Genomic DNA, 16,892 nt, shown 5'->3' on the forward strand with positions numbered 1-16,892 from the left:
CCGCGAGAGCGATAATTCGTTTCGAGACACATACGGGCTGCGACGCGGGAGAGGAGAGAAGAGCGCGGGTTCGATCCGTTCGCGACCAACTTCCCGCTGCTTCCGCAGCGACCTAACCTAGGCGTGCCGGGTGGCTGATCGAGCTTTGCTCCGACCCGGGGAATCCGCGACTGTCGTTCCCCCCGGGATATCTTACAATTAGTCGCCGACGTCAACGATACGAGTGCGGAGCAAAGGTTACCGAGACGCGACTCATTGTACGCGAAGGAGCTACGTTCTATCCACCGCCGAGAAAAAATCTTGCAGAATTCGGAGACGGACGGCGACTGCCCAGCTCGATCCTGGCGCATGCTCGACGACGTATACGTATACGTACCGTGGACCGAAAAAAAAAAGCGGCACTCGTCGAACGTCTTCACGCGCGTACAGAGATTCACGACCGCCGCGCGCTTTAAACCTCGCGATAGCGGGCGTGACGCGAGGCGCGAGCGGGTGACGAGCGCGCGGCGGATAACGCGACGCAGAATGACACGAACGTTACGGCTGCAGGAGCGTGACTGACCGAACTGTCCGAACTGAGCTGCGCGCAGCGTGGCGCGAGCCGCGCGAGGCGGTCGGCGGGTCGGCGGTCGACCGACCGGCGAACGCTCGTTTTGAAGTTGGCCGCGTCAACGTGCCACGTGATTGGCAGGATGGCCGGACCGCTTCTGCTCGCGCGAGTGCAGAGTGCGTTGAACGCGCTGCGCCGGGGAGGTAACGAGTGAGCGAGCGAGCGAGCGAGCGAGCGAGAGAAGCTCGATAACGAGGAAGTCGCTCTCCTCGTTGGTCGCTCGATGCGACAATCCTCGATAAGCTGAGCGATAAGATGCGGACGTCGCGCTCGGGACGCGCATTGCGCGTTGCGCGCTTCGATGATGTTCGATAGAAATATGAAATTAACACTTTGCGGTTCTATGATGAGTTCAACTCGACATAGCAATGGCATAGCATATACGACCGTCTGGACCAATCCAGCATCTAGCTAAAAGCCTTGAATAGACTTTATAGGCCTGTTCGTTTTAGATGAACTTCTTGCACGGTTCAGCTTTCCTCTTTTTCTTAACACACGTTAAAAAGGGAAATGCTCATTGGTTTAAAGATTTGATTCTTGAATTCGTTCGCAAGACAAACGTGTACGCAAATTCTGTTTTTATGATAAATCTACAAGTTGATTGGCTATGCTTGCAACTTTTCTGTAAAAGCAAAATTTGCGCACGTTTTTAGGTTTACGTTTCTTTTGCGAATAAATTCAAGAATCGGACATCCTAGGCTTATGCTATGCATATACAGCTATGCTATTTTGTATAAGAGAGCACTAAGTTTTTCAAATATTTAAATCTGTACGCGATTATAATCGGTTAGTTGTATTTTTGGGATTTCCATAAACCTCCCCAATTTTTATTATCCATGTTAGATTAGCCGATTAAATGAAATTGGAGATGAAATACTTGATCTTCGCTCATTTGCGAGAAATGGCTTGGACCGCAACAATGATTAATAAATAATGTAGGGTTTTCTATTAGGATTTCCACTTGGATATGTGGGCTCGTCAAATGAAATTGGGGATAAAATACTAGATCTTCGCTCATTTGCGAGAAATGGCTTGGACCGTAATGAGTTAATAAATGATACAGAATTTTCTACATGATTTCCATGTGGAATCAATGTGCACAGGGAGTTATTGATGCTTTTAATATATGAATTTATGTATATTTCAGAGCGCATATAATCTGATAAGCACTTAAGTTCACGCATTAAGGCATCGTGATCCCGTAAATATTGAACAAACGTTCAATATTTTAAAAAATCAAAAGTTTATAGAGAAATATAGAATCTACAGAGTTAGATACATAATTGTTGCTAAAATTAAAGATATAGAACCACAAATTGGCAGTAGAAAATTCTGAAAAGCATTCGAGAAGTTTTGATTTTTTTTTAAATCGTAACATTGTTAACCCTTAAATGCCCCGTGGGGTCCAGCGGACCCCAGACTCTTTAGAATGAAATGTTTTCAAACGTTCTTGCCAAAAATGGAGCTCGTGCTCCCATTGACGATAGTTGAGTGCGTGACCTACCCGTTTGTACACTTAGCAGTACTCAGTTCACTTAATTTTTTATACTATGTTGAACGTAAAATTTTAACAATATAGGCATTTTATTGTCTTTTCTAAGCCTTGAACAACATTGAAAAAAATTTTCATAACTAAAGATCAAAAAATCAATGAGTAAGGAGACATTTTTCACGCTGTCATTTACGAGATTCTTCAGAGGTGTGGCATTTGAGGGTTAAAATCGATCAGAAAGACCATGTCCCAAAAAATCTCTCGGAATGTATATATGTATTAAAAATACGAGCAAATGTCTGCGCAATGCAGAGAAAACGGCGACCTGACGCGACCTGACGTGACGCGAGAAGAATTAGATCAAGGCTGTCGTTGCAACGACCATTTCGCGGCATATTGTCTTTAACCATAAACGACTCGGTCGCAACACCCTCAAAATTCTCAATATTTATTTTCAAAACGTTATATATATATATATATATATATATAATAACTAAATATATTGGTTATTTTTTATGCACACATATTTACATATTCTATTCTAATAATCGCAGCACCCTCTCGTATATCTACTTTAAAAACTTATTGTATTAATCATTTGTTACATGTATTAATTTAAAGATATTTTAACCGATATTTTTTCTTAGTGCTCAAAAGTAATAGTGTCGTAATGCGCGGTTGTTATTTTCAACCGTGTAAAGTGATTGTTATGCAAAACATTGGTGTCAGAATTGATTTATGTTTCGCGATAATCCTTTGATATTTCGTAGCCAGATAATCGTGACTGGAAGGAATGCGAATCGCTTTGTCAAATTGTCCGATCGTCGAGGGTAAACAAGTGAATATGAAGCGCAGGTGGGGCGTCCGACATTTTCAGGATATGCCGCGAGAGTATCTGGAAGATATTCCTTGAGAAAGCAATGCTCTTTGCAGGATGACTTAACATATAACTGCGACTCTTAAGGTGCGAAATGGCATCCGCAGTTCTTACACTCACGAGATTTCTATTTATTATATTATTTATATAAAAACTGTAGAGTGAAAGATAACGCTGCTTTATTTTATATCTAAATATTTCATGTGAAGTTTTCCTAAATAAGTATTGCGATATGTTTATATGTATAAACAATTTGTAGAATTTTTAGATTTTTTGTAATAATTTTGCATATTATAATTAACAAACCTGATATTTATTGTTAGTGAATATGTGTAAATACAACAATTTGTATAAAATTATGTGACAATCGTATAACAACCTGTGAATAAAATACACATTTCTCTTTTATGTTAGAAAAGTAATTATTAGAAGTGGGAAGCGGGAGCAACTACATTTCTCTTAAATAGTTCAATATTACAGATGCCAATACTCGATATTATACAAGATGCCACCATGTCGTCTTTCATACGATCTAATGAAGATCCATAATTTAAAAAACTCGAAATTGATTTTTCCCTACTACTGAAAAAAATGCTATATATAAAAAGCCGGCGTGAAATATTTTCACGGTTAAGGCACAAATGATCGAGTAAAATCATTAACCGTAGCAAACGTTTTCTATCTTCGATGCCGCGATATCGTGAAGTTCGTTTGATTAAATTGTTTCTTCAACCGATGAGAAAAGCGGCGTCTCGAATCGGTCGGAGAGACAACATCAGGATAACAGGGACGGGCTGAATAGCGCAATTAAACGACAAACTTGCGAATACTTTCTACGTCGGGTGCGACGAAAGGTTGAATGGAGAAATCACGAGCGACGTCAGAAAACAAGAATCGTCGCGTGAGAACCGAAAAAAAAGGAACTTTGTATCGTCCTTTCTGGTTCGGTGAAATTTCACCGTTTTGCACGGTTCAAGGAAAAGGTGAAAAGACAAGGTGTATGCAAAATAAAAACGAGAAAAGTAGAACGGTTAGAGGATGCATCATATGCGTTACGGACAACAACAATGCGATCTCGGGCGCGTCCCACCCGCGCCGCGCGCGACTGTGAGAGGATTCTCATTATTACTTCTCGGACGCAATAGCACGGAAAACGGTGATTAGTTGTGCAAATGGACAAACGGAGCAGCCTCCGGCAATAATTAACGTAACTAAATCCGATGTGGGAACAAGAGAGGGAGATAAGAGGAACAAGAAATTTTAATCATTGAACGAAGATTAGATCGGGGCAAATATTAGACTTCTCGTAATAATAAAACACGAATATTACGAATAGAATATTGTTTCCGCAAATAACTTTGAGAATTAATATTAAGGATATATATACACAGTTAATAGTCCCTTAATTGCATATTCGTATTAATAAGTCGAATAAACAGTATTTTTTTCTATTTGCCACTTTAAATTTATATAAATGGTTTCACATAAATAACTAACGGCTAATTAACAAAATAAAAATATATTTATTAAAATTAATAAGAGAGAACTTGATAAAATAAATAAATAAAAAATTATTCTATGAGCAACGTCCAAACGATCATTCCACGATTTTTTTTTTTTCGATACATGTAATTGGCTTCGGGCTTGTCTCTATCTTTGCTTTTTCTATTAATTAAATGTGTTATTATTTTTCGAACATTTATTTTAAAGTAGATCGCGCGATTAAACGCACGTTTACCGTAAATAAAATGCACGCTTAGGCGCAATTATCTTTACGAAGCAATGCAGAAACTCATTCATTATACGGGAGAACGAACATATAATTCATTATAAAATCTATAATCTCGTCGTATTCTCTTACTTTGTACGTGTGTGATGTCACGTGCCTAATTGATACTGTGTTCTTTCACGATTCTAGAATTCTATATCACAATGGCAGAGTGTAATATGTTCACGTCGATGAAATTTGATAAATAGATACGTGAAGCGAGAGGGAGCGATGAAAGGTTCGACGATGGATAGTAGAGGTAGAGAGACGGAGAGAGAATAGAATACCACTTTCGTGTACCAATTACTAAATAGACTGGTACATCTCTTGGATACGGTTCTCACCCGTATTCGTCGATAGTCACAAGAACGGTCGACCTGTCTGCGCGTAAATATCTTCCGCGAGGATCCGAGACGTTCCGTACAAGTCGGCGACGTTTCCTATTTACATTTTTAGAGGTTCGGATTTTGCGTTATCTTTGTTCATGCTGCACGAAGAGTAAAACGGAAGATATTTTTCTTATGCAATAGGACACCGAGCTATCGATTGAGCCCATTATAAATTTAATTGGGACCTTATTATTAAAATCCAATCACATCTCGGTTGAACTAAGCCGCTCGATAGATACTAAATTTATCTTACGTATCTTTTTTGAAAGGAACTAAAAGGTCGATGTATTTTTCTCAAACTACTGAGGAATATATTAGCTTTGTGAACAAAACGAAAAATCATTTAGAAAGTAGCTCTGTCTATGCGTACATTTCTCAATTGATCAATACATATAAGGTATCTGTAAGAGGTATCACGCGTAACATATTATGAACGTATAATAGTAGGTATTATGAAACAATGTGTCTGGATGTTCATTATTCATACCGATTATTCGTCCAGACAATCGTGACAATCTTGAAACAATTCACCCTGTAGACGTGCCTGGCACATAAGTCAAATCGTTGCTATTAATCTCAGATATTATTTTACATACGTACGATACGATCATTCGTGTCGGATGTTAACTGTACGCGGTATCTGGAGCGCGGAAATTAAAATAAACACGGTGCTTTTCTCGAGGCTACGGAAAATCGGTAATCAACGACGCGCGAGATATATCTCCGTCGAGTTGTCTCCTTTCCCTTCCCGTTCGAAAGAATCCCTCGCGGAATCTTTCATCGGTCGGTCGTTTCTCGGCGTCGTCAGCGGGCACGCGTTTGCAACGTCCGGACATATTGTCCGCTGCAATAATCCGCCACTTTTCCATCCCGTTCAGCAAGATGGATTTCTACGAGACGCGCGTCTCCGTGCACTTTCCACGCATCGCGGAATGGCAGTCGCGCGAACAAACGGCGATTGCCATTGCGCCGCGGAGCATCGCACAAGCCAACAGTTTTCCATTGAGCGACTTTAATCAGATTTACTCCGCTCGTTGCATTAACATCGCAACGTTCCCCGATATTTACGATCAAATCTTGCTTCTGTTTCCGTTTCTTTCTGTTCGCGGCGTTTCTTCAATCTCATTGCTATTACGTGTTTTAATTGCGGCAATAAGACAGCGCAATTAGGCGTTAATTACGTATGTTAAACGCATCAATCAAAACCTTACTTTCGTAACGAAAGAAAAATAAATTTCTGCACACACATACACACCGACATTTTACTCAAGCTTTGAACAGATTGATCTTACATTCTTACGCGGGGAAATATTCCGTAAATCGTTTCCGGCCTCTCCGCTTCGCTTGAACTATTCGTCCAGCTTATTACATTGTCCTATAATCTACCAAAAAATTTACAAATACTGATAAGGAGGTTGTACTTACTAAAGTAGTTAAGCGTCTCCCGGATCTGATCCGGCGATAGTTTCAAATCAACGTCCTCCGACTTGAGAGCAGGCGCCGGGATAAACCAATCGGCGTTCTCGTATCCTGTAAATACAATGCGACACAATGTAGAAACAATCTTTTAAAATCTTGCTGTTAATATCGCGTACATCATCATCATCATCATCATCATCATCATCATCATCATCATCGACAGTCGCCGCACGATTCAAATTCGCGCAATCTAGATTACCTGTCTACTGAAAAACACGGAGATTGCAAAAATGTGTTAAGCGCCTCGGTCTGCAAATTGCTATAGAGTATACTAACATGGTATACTAATATATACTCGAGGCAGCATATTATCGTGCTAATTAATGCGGTAATCGTATCCGTTCCGAAGACGAGTAACAAAAACATCACTGCCCGCGCGTTATAACTCACGCGGCGCGCGCGCGGCTAAATGTACTGTTGCTAATTGGCCACAACCCCCGTCGCGCGCGGACGCACCTTTCTGGAGCTTCGCTTTATTGACGGGACACGCGATACGGGATACGGGCCACCGATGGTCAGGTTAATGGTTCACCATCTGTGGCACGTGCCACATTATTGCCCGTGGTTCAACGCACTCCGGGGAAAAGATCACGCAAGTCCCTATACAATGTGCTTCTTATACTTTCACGCGTCTTATGCTCTCTTTCTTCGCAACATGCGATTGTACGCGAGATTGATTGTTTGTCTCCACTTCCGATTTTATTACTATCCTTTGTACGTCTGTAATTGCAACACGTTTTCACGGTGCTCTTCCGCGTTTCGGATGACGCTTTGCAATTTAATGTAACCCTTATCTTCGGGGCTCCGTAAAATGTCATTTGCGAGATGCGGTTCTAGACAGACGGTAACTGGACAGGCTTCCTCGGTCAATTAGAACGCAGGAAATTTGATCGGCCGCACGTTGTGGTCTTCTCTTATACTCTTATTGATTTTCAACATCCTACTTTCTTGATCATATATAAAACGCGAGTCATTACATTAGAAGTTTACAAACATAAAGCTGTGTCAGTGTTTTTCTTTCCGCAGAAATTACATACTTAATACTCAAAGTGCCTGGATATTTTCATTGTCGCTTTAATCGACACAAGACCCCGATGCAGTTGAGTTTATCTGATGGCACCCGATAAGGCTCGTCGAGATTATTAGCACGTTTATCGGTATGCTGTATTTTATCGTTATCGATAAATTCTGGAATATACACGTGTGCGAGAGAAAAAAAACAGAAGGAATTCAAGGTTTCTCCGATCGCGGCGAGCGGTCGCGCACTTTTTCGCTTTGCATTAAGCACACGCACGCTTTACCTTTCACCTCGCGTTTCCCGTTTTCCTATTAAGTAAAGAGAGAAGCAGAGAAACGGAGCTCACCTTGGAACTGAGTTAAGGTGTCGGCCCGGAGACGGTATCTCGGTATTTGCTCTTCCAACAGGCTGATTATCTCGACTTCTGGCAGCTCCTCGCCACTGCACACATCTGCAACAATCAAGCGCAGCATCCACCGTGGCGTTACTAAGTACGCGAAGGCGCGTTTATTATGCGAGCGTCATAAAACGCGGTTCCGCTCCGAGTCGCGGGCATAATCGAGCGCGCGTGCTATACGCGTCGTATCGCGACTCGTCCCCTATACGCAAGCTCGACGTCAGGTGCAACGAGAATGTACGCATCGCGCGTTACATCCTCTCACCGCGTTGGGCTCGCTCGTGAAGGAAACGGAAAAAAAAGATCGCGCCGTTCGATTCGACTCGACTGCGCGCAAGTGCAAAAATTAGGACGATGACAGCGCGATCCAATAATAGCGTTGACGGAATAGTTTATGTCGCGAGAAACGCTTAAGTAGCAAAAACGGACGTACGCGATAAGACGGAAACATACGGGCTCTTCACAACAAGACGCAATGCTTTTGAATTACTATATTTATATGCTACTCCATTACACATACATTGATGATTTTGGTGTTAATTCTTGACAGCTGGGAGTTTAATGTAAAAAAAGATTCAATGTGTGTGTGAGAGTAATCTTGTTCAATATATATATATATATATATATATATATATATATATATATATATATATATATACAGAGTAAATATATTCAATATAGAATAATCTCTAATCGGTATCTCTCTCTTCGTAATTCATGGATACTGACTGGGCCTCCCTATCCTGGACTTAAATCCCTGAGATTTTCATTTATGGAGATATCTAAAGGATTACATCTACCAGAATAACCCTTGCACGATTAAAAATTTAAAAATCAACATTCAAACCGCTGTACAAAGGATTCCTACCGCAATTCTCGAAGAAGTGGCGAATGTGGTGAGTAATTTTTGTAGACGATTCGATATGGCGGCGGCTGCTAATGGACCTCATAATGAATATTTTTACATATGTATAATATCAAACTCCCAGTCGTCAGGAATTGTTCAACACTAAAACCATCAATGTATATAAAAGTGCGGCTGCGTCCTTTTGTGAAGATTCTATACGTATATTCGCGCGCTATCTATCGCTTTCAGGGAAATAGGATGAAGCAAACGAGAGGTATGAAAATTCATGAAACATTATTACATTGTAATGATATTACAACGCAAAATGCGCACATTTTTTACGCTTGTCTATCACCCTCCCGCCCTCTCATCAACTGCGCAACGTAGCGCAACGCATTATCATGAACACGCCTCTTGCCGTTATTACTGTAAAGTTATTTTCTGTCGCGCGTTGCGTTGTACGCGCGCTAAAATCTTCTACCTTGTAAGTGTGCGGTGTAAGACAAGTGTGCGTGACCTGAGTGACGAAAAGCGTTTGCTTGCGGTACAGCAGGAAACGGAGGAGAAGGAGGACGAGGAGGAGGAGATTTGTGCGGCTCACCGCAAACGAGGGTCCCTTCAACGGAGGTTGCATACCACATCAACGTGTTTCGTGCGAAGCGCGTGTAGTTACAGAGCTTCAGAGTCGATCACCTTGCCCGGGCACGATAAACTTTGAAGATGCTTAACGAAAATTCAGTGAAATACCGTCACGCCGCGGCTCTTTTTAACGTCTTCGTGCGATCGAGCCTCGAGTGAAATTTCAGAGTCAAGATCCGTTCAATAGTAATCGATGGAAATTGTTTCTGGCTCACGATCAAGTTTAATTGACAGAAATTATACATAATCATCTCTACAATTAGAGATTGTTTCAGACTCTTCTTTAAGAAGAACTCTAAATCTCACGTTGTCGAGAAATTGATCGTTAAATAAATATCTATCAAAAGTTCAGAGGCTTAAAAATCAAATAGAAGGTAATAGGGGCCGAGCTAGGTTTGGTAAGATTTATCGTTAAAGTTCAGTAAAAATGGAATATCGCCCTCAACGATGTCACGAAGTCGCTTGCGGGTTTGCTCGAGATTTCAAGTCGGCGCTATTAGCTAAGCAGTACTACTGACCTGACATTGTACGCAATTCTCAAGAGATCCTCGCATAGTAGTCATATAGTAAGCGGAACGCATCGACCGAGGAAAAAAATCGCAGGAGGTAGTGGCTTTTTCTCAGGAAAACGCGGCAAAGCAATCTATGCAGCGTCGGCTCAACGCTGCGACTGCTGATGCTGGCCGCACCGGGAAGCGACGTGAGTCTCGGTTTCCGTGAACTTTGTACCTTCGGGATACAGCTTCTCGCTCTATCCTTCTTCTCTCGTGAGACTGAGATGACCCGCGCGCGCGAGAGGAGTATCGCGCTGCACGAATCTCTCGCGAGTTTAGCACATAATCGCGATGATGCCTCCAGATTAAGCCTGCTCCGATTGTTCGGCGCCGCGTGAATGCTAGCGCGCATTTTTCGCGAAAATGAATTTCCCAGATTCCATTGATAAGGAAGAAAAAAAAACAGTTAGGTCGATCGCGGCCGGTTCCCAACGTTTTCGTTCGAATTGCATTATGGAAACCGGATCGCGCAAGACTTACACCTGGCTGATTTATGTCTTTATGTCGCACGGATTATGACACGTCGATAAGGTAATCAGAAATGCGCAAAAGTAATCTTTGCCCGTGTGGTCCAAATGATAATCTCTGGATTCGTGTAAGCAGATACAGCATTTTTTGACATATAAATTGATAGCTTGCCAATTCTGACAGAATATTAAAAACATCTATTTTCTACGATCAATCAGAGAAATTGTCATTTAAGGTCCGGTTTGGATCTTGATAGCCTATTAATAATGTTTGAATTTTGCCCACTTTTTCCAAACTTAGTAAACTGCGCGCCGATTTTTTGTTAGGCTTTAGAACACAGCTCTTTGTTGGAACAGTAAATCCACATATTTAAATCAATTTAATATGTGGACTTATCTACTGTTTCAAACAAGAAGCTGTGTATTTTAGAGTCCGACAAAAAATCGACGTGTATAAGACTACTGAATTTGGAAAAAGTATTCACAAAATTCACAAACTATTATTATTAAGCTATACTAAAATCCGACTTGGACTTTAAATGGCAATTTCTCTAATTGCTGGTATATTGCATCATGTCCTATTTCACATCTATTTTCGTTGTAGTATATTTTCCAGCTAAATTTTCGAATAAATCTCACGTGAAAATAAAAGTTAGGTGAACATAAAGGATTTATCGGTAATCTATTATAAAAGTTCTAAATACACGATAGGATTCGTCAAGCATAATTTTGCTTTGCGAACTATTTTGGTATAAGCTATCGAATGTTTAATTTTATGTCAAAGATCTTATATCAATCTCGAACATTTCATTTATTGCTCGGTTATTTATCTTATTAAAAAATAGAAATTAAAAAAATACAAAATAAATGTTATTGTTTGTAAGTAATCTTTACTTCTAAATCGATTGAATATTTGTACGTTCATAATGGTCAATCTTTCGATATTTTAAAACTTTGTGTCTCGCGTGATAAAAAAAGTTTCCTTTTAATTAAAAAATATAAATAAAAATTCAGCTTTCGCGTTACTCTGCTCCATTTATATAAAATACGTATATATAAGTCTAGATTTTTATTTCCATTGGTCTTGAATTTAAAAAAAGATAGTAACTTGCTTTTATTTTTCCTCAAATATACATGTTTATCGCTCGCAAAAATGTCTACATGAGTGTACGTAATATGTAAATGCGAGTAAATTCCGTGCTTGGATTCGCCAAGTCCAAATGACCATGCGGATCAGTGTGTTCTCTCTGTAGAAACGATAAAAATAGCATAAATGCAGAGCGCGTGCTGCCCACACTGGCAATCGTGTGCAGCAGGAAGGTGAATCGACACACTCACTACGGAAGATAATACCTGCCAACAAGTTGGTATCGATACCTGATATCGTTACCAGCTGCTGATCGCATTGGTATTTGATAAAGGTACAAGATGTAATTTTGCGCTTTGTCATATGTATAACGTATTTCAACAATGTTCGTATCAGCAGATCCAAGCAGAATATATATAATCAGAACGTATATATATTTTGTATATATTTATAAAATATATATTGTATTATGTATATATTTCGCATGCGAATGTTTTCATGAATTTAATTTGAACCAAAATGATTTAACGCGATAAATTATTACTTCGCATACGATTAATAATTAACAATCGTAAATATATAGTAATTATTCATGCTCAACCGATAAAAAAACTAATTAGTTCTGCAATCAAAAAAGATTAGCGTTGAATTTCTAATTATTTCTTTACTTTCAGATCTTGCCGATAAAACAGCTCCGGCGTTTCAATCCGTTTCTCAATCACGTTTTACCGCTTTGCACGCGAAACGGATGTGATAACGGAAAAAATAATGATTCGCGCAGCCGAAAAATATCGCGAACGGATATCGTACCATCTCGCCACTTGCTTAGCACAGCCTCACGTTTCTCGAAGATCTCTTTGAGCTTTGCCGGGCCCTTGGGCCTTCTCGCCTCTCTCGTGCCTAGGTACATAATCTTGGGTCCGGCGGCGCTAGCCGAACTCTCCGCCCTTCCGCTCTCTTCATCAAGGCACCTTCTACCGCTATCAGCGAAGTTCGTTGCCCGCGAAATTCACGAAATTCGATTCCAAAGCACACAGATTACGTAAAACGAAACGAGATCGGTACGCAGACCATCGCGGAGCATCAGCCGTTTCGCGATTTTACGCCTATTAGTAAAAAAACCTTGCGTAATTTATAGATCCCGAGACAATGACCCGATAATTTTACAACTTAATTAATGATCGAAAATCATTTCGTTTTTACGAATACAGCGGCGCACTCTGGCCGGTATTCATAGTCGGTTCTTATATTTAAGACCGTCTTAAGTACAATCTTAAGATGTCATTAACTAATCACAAAGCCGTATTAACGTTTTAAGTTAAGAGATTACTTAAGACGGTCTTGAAATAAAATCTGATTATGAATACCGGCCTCTGTGTTTTGCAAAATATACGAAAAGCTTTGTTTTCGGACTTGTCGTCTTATGAAAATCAATATTCTGGTAATAAATCTTTTCTTATACGCACAAAATGAGTCTTTCAACTTTTCACTCAATTTTACGAAGCACACAAGGGTCATCAGCTTAAAATTTTTTGTATACAATAACGAAAGCGTAATTATCACAATGCAAATTAATGTTATCGAAATTATGAGAATAAACGATCCATCCCCAATAAACCACCGAGCGCGATATGTCGTTAGTGAACGCTTCCATCTGCGAATTCTTTTCTATCCCGACAGCTGCGAAGGATGAAATTGCGTAACCCGTTCGCCCGCACCTTTATCGTACACACAGAATTATAACGAAATTGACGACACAGTCGCGCGTAGCTAGCTATTATATGCGCTCCACTAATTTACATCGAACGACGAGCGACGCCGGCGTTTTCATTCCGGGTGATTACGCGGCGGACGAGACTCTTCGCGATCTATCATCAACGACGAACTCGGGAAAGATGTTCTTTTGGAGTCGGAAGCCGCCGAAGAACTCCGTCGAACGTACGTACGCGATGGGGGAAAATAGCAGCGACCAGTATAGCTGGAGCCTGGCCAATTTCGATTTCCGCGATCGGGTCATTTATCGAACAAATCTAATTTGAAAAGCTAAATCTTTCATTTCGCCTTCGAGGAACAAGTTTTAGAAACATATATGCTTTATGACAATGGATTCATAGAGCTCTCCTCTTAATATTAGATTAAAAGTTAATCTTTAATTAATTTTTTAGTAACTTTGTATAATTGACATCGTTTTCTTGGATCCTTTAATATACCTATGTGCAAATGTACGTTGCATTTTAAAATCAATAATTATAATTTTTTAACACTTTCAACAACTTAAATATTAAGATAAAAGCAACAATTTATTAAAAAAAATTTTTTTTGTTTTGAGTCATGCAGTTCTTAAAATGTAAGAACAATATTTACGCTTTGTATATGTTTAAAATGAACGAGAGAGCCAGCGATCGATAAGTTTAAATCTTCATTGACGTAGTAGTCACTCTTGACAAGGTTGCTGGCAAACGGTTCGAAGTCAACCAACCCAAATAATACGCATGCATTACATAATAGACGGGAATAAACTGGCGTTTGCGTTAATGGGACGATTTATTTGCGATTTAATTGCGTGCATTTCGTGAATTTGTCTTTGTCATTAAAACATCTTGAAAGTGCGTGAAGTAACGATGACGGATTCGGCTTAGACTCTAGAATATCACTAAACTATAGCCTTTTGTAGGTCGCCTATTTCGAGAGCTGAATAATTATGCTCTCGATATTTCGGGCGCGAAACGACGGTACCTTAGAAAGTTGAATACGAGAATATTATCGAGCGCGTATGCACGGCACCGCAATCAATACGGAGCGTATGTCAAAGATAAAAGATACTCGCAGATGTCTGCAATGACGATAAAAATAATCACAATGACAACCATCATTTTTAGCATGATGATTATGATGATGACGACGCCGACGATGACGAGGATGATGATGAATATGATGATGATAATGATGATGATGATGATGATGATGATGACGACGATTATGATTATGATGCTGACGACAAAAAAATTATGACGATGATGACTAGAACGATAACGATAATGATGATGACGTCCATGATGATGAGAATGGAGCGTGGCGTATTATCCGCCGGGCAGGAGTAATCATCATTTGGCTCGGGCCGCCAATGGGAAACACCATGAGGCTTGGAACAGGTAAGCCGTAGAACCACTTTATAAAACTCCTCGTGCTAGCACCGTCAAAGACAGTTTCTCCTCGTACGCTTACAAAGTAAGATGCAGTAAATCCGTCTGAACCTTGAACTCGCGAGATTCAACGCGCCGTTCTTCGAAAATTCGGTTTACTCGCGCGAGAAATTCTCGTCGGGAACGACAAAAGTTCTCGTTGCGTTTAATACGTCAGTTGTAATTATGATCACATTTAAACGTGCGTTTTAGCCGTATTAAAAAAAAAAAAGAAAAACAGTCTACAAGTGACGATTCTGATCGCGCTGTCGTAATTATTGCGAAACTAGTAAAGCTCACAGATACCCAGTGAAAGAATCAATATCTTGAGCGCCGTTCCGTGGCGTCGCCGAAGCGACAGCTGGTACGTATATTAAAAATGATAAAAATTTCTTTTATCTCACCCGTGATGGTCTCAGCGTCGCGGGTACTAACGGGAGTGACTAGCTTGCTCTTCGACGACCTTAACGCCCGGAGAGTCGCCCTTGCCGTGGGTGAGACCTTTAGGGAGGCGGCGGATGGTCGGATGGGGCCTTCGGGCCGCTTCGGACCCACATCTTCCACGGTGGCCAGCTTGGACGCTGTGGCGACGAACGATATCGCCTCGCTTTCCTGAAATGCGACTTTATATTTAGCGTTTTCGCGACCGGGTTAGATTTGGAGCTATTTAGGTTGACGCACGAGACACAAGAAATTGCTTTTGCACTTATTTTCTATTTTTAACTACTTTTAAAGACCGCAACGTATCTTCGCGTGCAAATATTATAGCTGTTTAGAAAAAGATCTTGCACGCTCTTTAACGCGGATTCTTTTAACTTCAGTCAAATTATATGCGCATTGTAGATCCGTGAGTTCGGAGAACACAAAACGCGTTCCTTAACGCGCGCGTCATCGCCAGAACAAACATGAGGTGTCTTTGAAGGGGAGGTTTCACGTTTCCCAAGCCCTTTAAATATACGCGTCGAGGGGGGACCGGCATTTAAGCCGTTGCGCTTATTTAGATCGGTAGCGCTCCGGCGGACACGTTCATTTTGCTCGTCTTCCGGTTCTAAGTCTAGAGTTTATTTCAGGACACTGACTCGAGACGGCACAATCATTTCGACTGTTTTTTGCAAAAACTTGCCGTCTGCTGAATCATCGTTGTGCTTTCTCGCCTTCTCGCGGCGTATACGTCGCTGATTTTGTCAATATACGAACGTCGCTAATTTTATCGATACTCTCATTTAAAATTGAATTAAATATGTATAGCAGCAATCCTTGAGCGTATAATTTTAAAATCTAAAACTGTATACAGTCCTATTGACGAAAGATTACTAGAATTGACAACGAAATCGTGTTCAAGGAATCGATTGACTCTGCGTTCACAAGCGCACATAGCGAATCCTTCATATCACCAATTCTATAGCAATTGCAGAAATATCTCCTTTGTCACCGATATCGTATCAAGGCGAGCGCGCGATAAGGTAACAAGAACCGCACATTTACGTCATATTAATCGTCATCGCCACAGTTGTACTCGCTAACTAACAAAAGGGCTGCTGCGCTATTATCGTCAAGAGTCGGAAAAAAAACATCCGCGAACTTTAAATTCGCGCTTTGGTCTCAATTCCCGGTGGAGCACAGCAATAATACCTATAGGAGGATAAACGGGCGTTACGTAAAATTTTCGGCCGATATTTATAAGCAAACTTCAGCGTCACAGTCGAAACGGTGCAGCTGCGTGACCGGAGGTGGTCCGAGACGCGTTTTACACATATCTCCTTCGACTCGCCGGTCAAGGCTCGTTAGCGTTTCGCCGTCAATTTCACTTTCCGATCTTCTCGGCGCGGTCTTTGGCTACGCAAGGCGGCGCGCAAGGTTACGAGAAACAATGCTATATTCTAATATGCCGGCTGTGTGCTATACGCGATGAGGGGAACACAATGCGAAAATGTCATAAGACAGTTAATCGATCTCCAGCGGTATCCCCGACCTGGCATTTTTGTGGCAAATTAGTACGCAGACGATTGAACGGGAACTGCTAATGCATACGATATATGTAAAAGCAAGGCGTAAAAAGAAAAAGATAAAACTGACCGAAAGCTTA

The 16,892-nt window shown here is 40.8% G+C and overlaps 1 protein-coding gene across 5 annotated transcripts in view; it reads right to left on the minus strand.

The window, feature by feature from the left end:
* The window catches only part of Milt (trafficking kinesin-binding protein milt), a 44,586-nt gene that overhangs the window by 26,842 nt on the left and 852 nt on the right, over positions 1-16,892 (minus strand). Inside the window, exons 2-4 of one of the 5 annotated variants that reach the window (XM_077411493.1) lie at positions 15,211-15,418; positions 7,980-8,084; positions 6,562-6,666 (exon numbers count right to left, since the gene is read on the minus strand). In XM_077411493.1, coding sequence (XP_077267619.1) covers positions 6,562-6,666; positions 7,980-8,084; positions 15,211-15,418 — 418 coding nt within the window. The other 4 variants (XM_077411497.1, XM_077411498.1, XM_077411496.1 and 1 more) reach the window with 4 other exon arrangements.

This window comes from Temnothorax americanus, unplaced genomic scaffold, assembly GCF_048541705.1.
Source record: "Temnothorax americanus isolate GAGA-0224 unplaced genomic scaffold, ASM4854170v1 Scaffold3, whole genome shotgun sequence".
Taxonomy (NCBI): Eukaryota; Metazoa; Arthropoda; class Insecta; order Hymenoptera; family Formicidae; genus Temnothorax; species Temnothorax americanus.